A 7143-nucleotide genomic window follows, 5' to 3' on the forward strand; every position below is an offset into this window, starting at 1 on the left:
GTTTCATTATAAAAATATCAATTATATAGCCGCTTTAATTTTCTAACTTATCAGCTGAAACTAACATGAACCTGCACTGATGGATAAAACCACATCATGACTCAGAGTTACAGTATAAATCTGTACAACATTCAACCAACACAAATAAATTCATCTTTTAGTTCAAATCCACTTTAAACAGAACCACAGTTTGATTTTCTGCTTTAAAACTCGTCATGATCTTCTGTCATTTCTCCGTCTTTCCTCTCGTGTGTTTTCTCTCTCGTCTCTCGTCTCTTGCACAGTTTTACAGTTTTGCGTACACGTGCAGCGACTTTCCTTCATCCGTGATGTGAAATCCAGGAACAAGAAACGACGCGGAGGCGACGAGTCCTGAGATTTCTGAGGAGATTCACTTTTATCTTCCTTTTATTTCCCAGTTCTTCTTTCTCACCTAAACGTCTGTCATTCTGCTTTTCTCTTTCACTTCTTTACCTCCATCCATCCTCTACTCTCCTCTGTCCTCCGTCGTCTTCCTGTCCGCAGTGTTTCATCATTGGCTGTCGCTCTCTCCCAGTAGCCAATAGGTGGTCATCTTTCCTTTGCCTTTGATGTCGATCTCTCCTCGCAGCTCCAGCTGGAAGCAGTTAAACTCCAGAACCACGTCACGAGTCGCTGCTGATACGTGGATCTTCAATGCTGCGAGGACACACACACATATACACACACACACACACACACACACACACACACACACACACACAGGTATGTTACATCCTGTGGCTGTTAATTAAACAGTTTTAAACAGAATTTCTGGTCATTTAGCTGAAAACAGATCTGTTAGTTAACCTGAAACATGAGTAAACTAATAATTATAAAGTTTCTGCTTTTATGAGATGTTTATTGAAGTTTAATGTTGTTTATTGTTATTAATGTAAAGTTTATTGAGATTTATTGCAGTTTATTTATTGAAGTTTCTGTTCTGACCTTCTCCAGTCGACTCCATTCGTGACGACGTGTTGACTGTGTCACCAAACAGACAGTAACGTGGCATCTTCAGACCGACCACACCTGCACACACTGGGCCTACACACACACACACACACACACACACACACACTTATTAGTAGGATCACATGCATCACATGGTGAAAAGTGGTCATCGCAGGTTACACAAGGGGAGGCATTAAAACTATGATTGTTATATGTAACATAAATGAATGTTTAATCTTCCACAGCTGTAGCCTGTGTAACCAGGGCAAGTCTATCTTAAACCCAGCAGTCAGGTGTCCATATGAGCAGTAAAGAGGTTTTCCTCTCTGTAATCATTCCTCCTTCATACTGACTATTAATACCTTCTAATGTGCTTCAATGTAAAGTGATGCAGACTAAATCCACAGTGTTTCCACACAGTCATTTAAAAGTAGATGATCAGTTTCTATTGAGCTTCATCAGTCTGAGTTATTATATCAAGAGATATCTGACACATTTACTGAGTGGAGGAGGACATGTAGGAGTAGTGACAGTTGTAATAGTAGTAGTGGTTGAAGTAGTAGTAGTACTCTATGTAGTAGTAGTCTATGTAGTAGAAGCTTCATATTAGCTTCAGATCAACTTTTAAATCCATGTTTCCACAGAAGGAGGACTGTGGATTTAGTCCTCCATCACAGGATGAACTCATCCTTCAGTCAGATAAATGTCTCACCGCTGTGTATTCCTATCCTCAGTTTCAGCTGCTCTTCGGGTCGGTGGCGGATCTTGAAGGTCCGGACGGCTTCCAGCAGAGCGAGGGACATTCGAGCGATCTCTCGGCCGTGCAGCTTCCCGTTCTTCACTGGCAGCCCCGAAACCACCATGTAGGCGTCACCGATGGTCTCCACCTGGGGGCGCCACCGGACCATGGACAGCAGGTTAGTGTCAACAGCTAAACCTCAACAGTGAAGTTTAAAGTGTTTTTTTTTTAACTCAGAAACATGTTTAATATGTTCAGTCTGTTTCCATTTAACAGATTTCTATTCATGGGTTTTATTCTACTGTTATTTTGTTTGATTTTTAAAATATTCATTATTTTTCATCTACCCTAACTGATGCAAGCTTTTAGATTATAATTTCATTTTGCTATTTTCTTCTTTATAGTTAACTTTACTAATATTCTCATTACTGTCTGTATGAAGGGGATTCTACAGCTAATCACACTCATTTATTCTAATTATTGTCCTGAAAAGTTGATTTCAGAGATCCATTGTTTTTCTGCCTTTGCATTGAACAGCAGGAAACTAGATCAATAATGTTCAATTAGTTCAATGAATGAATCTCATCTAATCTTAAAGATGTCTTTGTCTGTTTGCTGAACAAATGTTTGAGTCCAGAAGCTCGGCTGGAAGCTTTGCAGGACTCTTCTGCTCATTTGCTCCTGATCTGAACTTTCTGTTAATTCACCTTGTAAACATCAAAGTTGTCGATGATGGCGTCGAAACAGGTGTACAGGTCGTTCAGCAGCGTCACCACCTGCAGGGTCACAACGACAGGACGAAGAGGACGAAGAGGACGAAGAGGACGAAGAGGAGGAAGAGGAGGACGAAGAGGAGGAAGAGCACGAAGAGGACGAGGAGGAGGAAGAAGAGGAAGAGGATGAAGAGGAGGAAGAGGACAAAGAGAAGGAAGAGGACGAAGAGGATAAAGAGGAGGAAGAGGAAGAAGAGGAGATAGAGGAGGAAGAGGACAAAGAGGAGGAAGAGGACGAAGAGGAGATAGAGGAGGAAGAGGACGAAGAGGACGAAGAGAGGGAAGAGGACGAAGAGGAGGAAGAGGACGAAAAGGAGGAAGAGGATGAAGAGGAGGAAGAGGCGGAAGAGGCGGAAGAGGATGAAGATGAGGAAGAGGACGAAGAGGAGGAAGAGGAAGAAGAGGAGGAAGAGAACAAAGAGGAGGAAGAGGAGAAAGAGGACGAAGATGAGGAAGAGGAGGAAGAGGACGAAGAGGACAAAGAGGAGGAAGAGGACAAAGAGGACAAAGAGGAGGGAGAGGAGGAAGAGGACGAAGAGGAGATAGAGGAGGACGAAGAGGAAGAGGACAGACACATTAAACACAGGACGATATTTGATAATATGCTACTTTTGCCATGTATCATCATCATGGATCAAACATAACATCGGCCTGTTGTTGATGTGTGAAGGTTTTTCATCACTTATTTAATCATTTCTCTCTTTTATAATCAGCATCCAGCTCTGGAAGATAGTTCATACCCTGCTGTAGACAACGGTTCCATCATCGATTATCATGATAAACTCACAGCTGAACAAAAGACTGAAGAGTTTTAACAGGAATTCACAGCAGACATTAAAACAGTGATGAGCTCCATGAAGCTTCAGTCTGTCCTCTCAGCAGCAGGACAAACTGAAACTGAAACATTTACTGTATGAAAGTAGTTTTGCAGTCGGCTCCATGAAGACGATACAGAAAGAAAAAAATGGAAACAAATATTTAAAAATGTGCTTCTAGACCGTCAGTTCCTAATTAGACTGTCTAAACAGCAAAAACTTAAATAGTTGCTGAACAACGTGTCACCTCCATGGGCGTGCTCTCTGCTGATATGGACGTGAATCCCACGATGTCGCTGAAGTAGATGGTGACCGAGTCAAAAGCTTCAGCCTGAACCGTCTCACCTCGTTTCAGCTGCTCGGCAACCGAGCTGAGAGTGGGGCGAGAGAGAGAGAGACACTGAGAGACACTGAGAGATAGAGAGACACTGAGAGACAGAGAGAGAGAGAGACACTGAGAGAGAGAGAGAGAGAGAGACACTGAGAGAGAGAGAGAGAGATAGAGACACCGAGAGAGAGAGAGAGAGACACTGAGAGAGAGAGAGACTGTAGTACTAACTGTGGTAGTATTTGTAGTACTGTAGTAGTATTTGTAGTACTGACTGTGGTAGTATTGGTAGTACTGTAGTAGTATTTGTAGTACTGACTGTGGTAATATTTGTAGTACTGTAGTAGTATTTGTAGTACTGACTGTGGTAGTATTTGTAGTACTGTAGTAGTATTATTAGTACTGACTGTGGTAGTATTTGTAGTACTGTAGTAGTATTTGTAGTACTGTAGTAGTACTGTAGTACTGACTGTGGTAGTATTTGGTAGAGCAGAGCTTCAGCTTTGCGTTTCTCTTCATGATAAGCTTGAGTTCGTTCCTCCACCAGCTCCTCCAGGTTGTTGGCGTACTGCTCCATACGAGACAGCAGGTTGTCCAGGATGTTAGTCCTCGACTCCCTGAACACACACACACGCACACACACACACGCACGCACGCACGCACGCACGCACGCACGCACACACACACGCACACACACACACACGCACACACACACGCACACACACGCACACACACGTACACACACGCACACACGCGCGCACACACACGCACACACACACACAAACACACAAGCACATGCACACACACGCACACACACAGCTTTAGTTACTTTTCAGATGCAGATTTGACTTAATGGATAATATTCTTGAAAATAAAGATTTAAGATGCGCCTCTACATGGGGTTTTACGGTATTTTCCTGCAGTAGCGCTCCAGCTTCTTCTTACTTGTTCTGTTTGCGCAGCAGCAGACAGATGTGGTTGAACTCAGGTCTCTCTGTCGGCTCCTCGGCCCAGCAGCGCTGCATCAGCTGACCCAGTTCAGGACTGTGACTCTGCGTGTCCGTGGTCGGCCTCAGGCAGGGCCACTCGCCCAAAATCACCCGGTCCACGATCTCTGCAGGGAGGAGAGGGTCCGCTCAGGTTTCACAGGAGAGCCATGACACGTAATGTTTAGAGAGGATGAAGTTTGGTCTCCTACAGATGATGGTAATTTGATCTATGTTGTATTTACTAACTCAGCATCTCAGGGTTGAATGAGCTCAGGTTTTCAGTTAATACTTCATAAGAATAATGGTCATAACGTGACTTTTGAGTCTACATGATAACCAATGGTGGTAGAGTCAGTGGGAGAGATCATCACCTGAAATAAGCGAGAAGAAGGCAGAGGAAGAAACAGCTGATCTGCACAGTGGAGGAGAAACTTAAGAAAAAAGATGCTGAAAAAAGAGATCTCCCTCATCAACTCCTCTGAAATAACAAATGAGGACAGAAATAATAAATAAGTTACTTGTGAAGTCATTAACTCTTTAGAGACTTTGACTCTGCTTGAGAATAAAACCACAGCTGCGTCTCGTCTCAGTCTAACTGCGTCTGAAACCGGCTTTTGTCCAGTTCTTTTTACTTTCTGCAACAAACCGACTTCCTGCATTAAAGGCCTGTCAGGTTGGGTCTACACCTATTTCGGTCTGAAACTTGCATGTGTGCCAAATTTCATAATAATAATCTTTTTTTACGGAACGCTTTTCTAGACTCATTTTACAAAACAGGAAATGAAAACCAGGAGGTCAAACAAGGCAACAGAATTAAAAACAAGCAAATCATAAAACAATCACATTCAGACCGGCCACAGTGCAGATTTCTATTAAATCATAAAGACTCAAGTAATCAGAGGAGTCGATCAAATAAATGACAGTGTCACGTGCAAAAGTGTAATCAGTAGGATTCATTAAATCTGAGAATCCATAAGACTCCAGGCAGTTCATCAAATCAAATCAAATGTTGAAAAGCTCTTGAAAAGTGTGTTTTAATTCATGAACATATTTCTGTCCAGAGAGTTTTACTTTTGGCCATGGGCGGAGCGGGGAGGTTGCTATGGTTACGAGGGCTGGAGCTCGAGGACATTGTGCAATCAACCTGTCAATCAGGACGTAGCCACGCCCTAATGCATACCCTGCTTTATCGTCACATATAAACTCAGGGAGGCCAAAATGTCCCAAATGAACATCATACTGCATTGAAGAAGGCTTTAAACTAGCGATTGAGACCATAAACACATTTTGAAAACGTTTACTGAGGTTAGAAATCAAGTGAGAAGTTGGTGAATTCTCCATTGACTTGTATAGAGACGGTCGCCCCCTGGTGGCCTTTTGATAGAATGCAGTTCTAAGTTACTTCCATGTTGGCCTCATTTCAGAGGACCAGAACTCCCCTCCTGGGTCGCCCATAAAGTTGGAATAATTTTCTTTTCAGACACATTCCTCTTTTTATTTTCTATTTATACACATCACTAATCACCTTTAACCAGGTTCAATGAGATTCATCAATATTATTTGGAGAATATTTACACTTTATCTATCAAGAATAAATCACATTGTCACAATCTTTTCATGAGAAGAAGTAAAAAATATTTTATTCCAACTTTATGAGCTGAATCAATCCTAGAGTTTAGTTTTTGAAAACTCTATGAAAATCATGATTTCTCTGAAGACATACTTTCATTTTGTTAAGCAGCTGGAAAAATAATATGCTGCTTCTGCATCTATAAACAGCTTCACCGTTCAGTAGCTGCTCCGGAGCTTTCAGTCATATCACATGAACTTCTTTGGCAGACGGATTATTATGGATTTATTATTTATTATTAGTTTCTACTTCATCTGTAACCCCCCCCCCCCCCCCACCTCTCCCTCCTCCCGTTTGTCCTCTGTGGTTTTGGAAAGAGGAACTTTTCCACAAAGACTTTCACAGTGACTCTAAACTACAACTGAAATTAGACCCTGATCAGGTTTTAGATAAACGAGTCCTGGTCTGACAGCAGTTGGACAGAAACACTGCGGAGAGATCGAAGCCTCGTCCAGCTGGCTGATCGTTACCGTTGGCAACAGGTCGAAGTTTCTTTTTCACCCTCTCCATCACACACTCCTCCTCCTCTTCCTCCTCCATCAGGGTGTAAATTGCTGCTTTCAGTCTTGTCATGCTCCGTCTCTAATTCCTCTCATTCAGTCTTCATCACGACTCAAACTAAACTGCTCCAAATCTCTTGATCTGCCACAGACGACCGCTTCCTGTTTCCCCCGATCGATGACTAAACACAGCTGCGGTTTCCAATCAGATCGATGACATGTACGACACGAGTCAACAGCAAATTACCACTTTCCATTGAACTCTTAGATACTGATTATATTCTGAAAACTGCTGAATCATGAATCTATTTTTCATTGATAAAAACCTCATGAGTCACCAGATAAATGTGTGATTCATCCTTAATGAAGCTTTTAGGGAGCAGAGAGAGTTTCCATG

General features: G+C 42.4%; 1 protein-coding gene across 1 annotated transcript in view; it reads right to left on the minus strand.

Annotated features, from left to right (window-relative positions):
• Positions 1-274: 274 nt before the first annotated feature.
• LOC128366705 (atrial natriuretic peptide receptor 1-like) overlaps positions 275-7143 on the minus strand; it is a 96361-nt gene continuing 89492 nt past the window's right edge. The window contains exons 16-22 of the mRNA XM_053327466.1: positions 4573-4741; positions 4098-4244; positions 3547-3670; positions 2419-2487; positions 1685-1859; positions 967-1065; positions 275-678 (exon numbers count right to left, since the gene is read on the minus strand). Of these exons, the coding sequence (XP_053183441.1) occupies positions 533-678; positions 967-1065; positions 1685-1859; positions 2419-2487; positions 3547-3670; positions 4098-4244; positions 4573-4741 (929 nt within the window). The 3' untranslated portion in view covers positions 275-532. The remainder of the gene's footprint in view (positions 679-966; positions 1066-1684; positions 1860-2418; positions 2488-3546; positions 3671-4097; positions 4245-4572; positions 4742-7143) is intronic.

This window comes from Scomber japonicus, chromosome 10, assembly GCF_027409825.1.
Source record: "Scomber japonicus isolate fScoJap1 chromosome 10, fScoJap1.pri, whole genome shotgun sequence".
In the NCBI taxonomy this organism is placed as follows: Eukaryota; Metazoa; Chordata; class Actinopteri; order Scombriformes; family Scombridae; genus Scomber; species Scomber japonicus.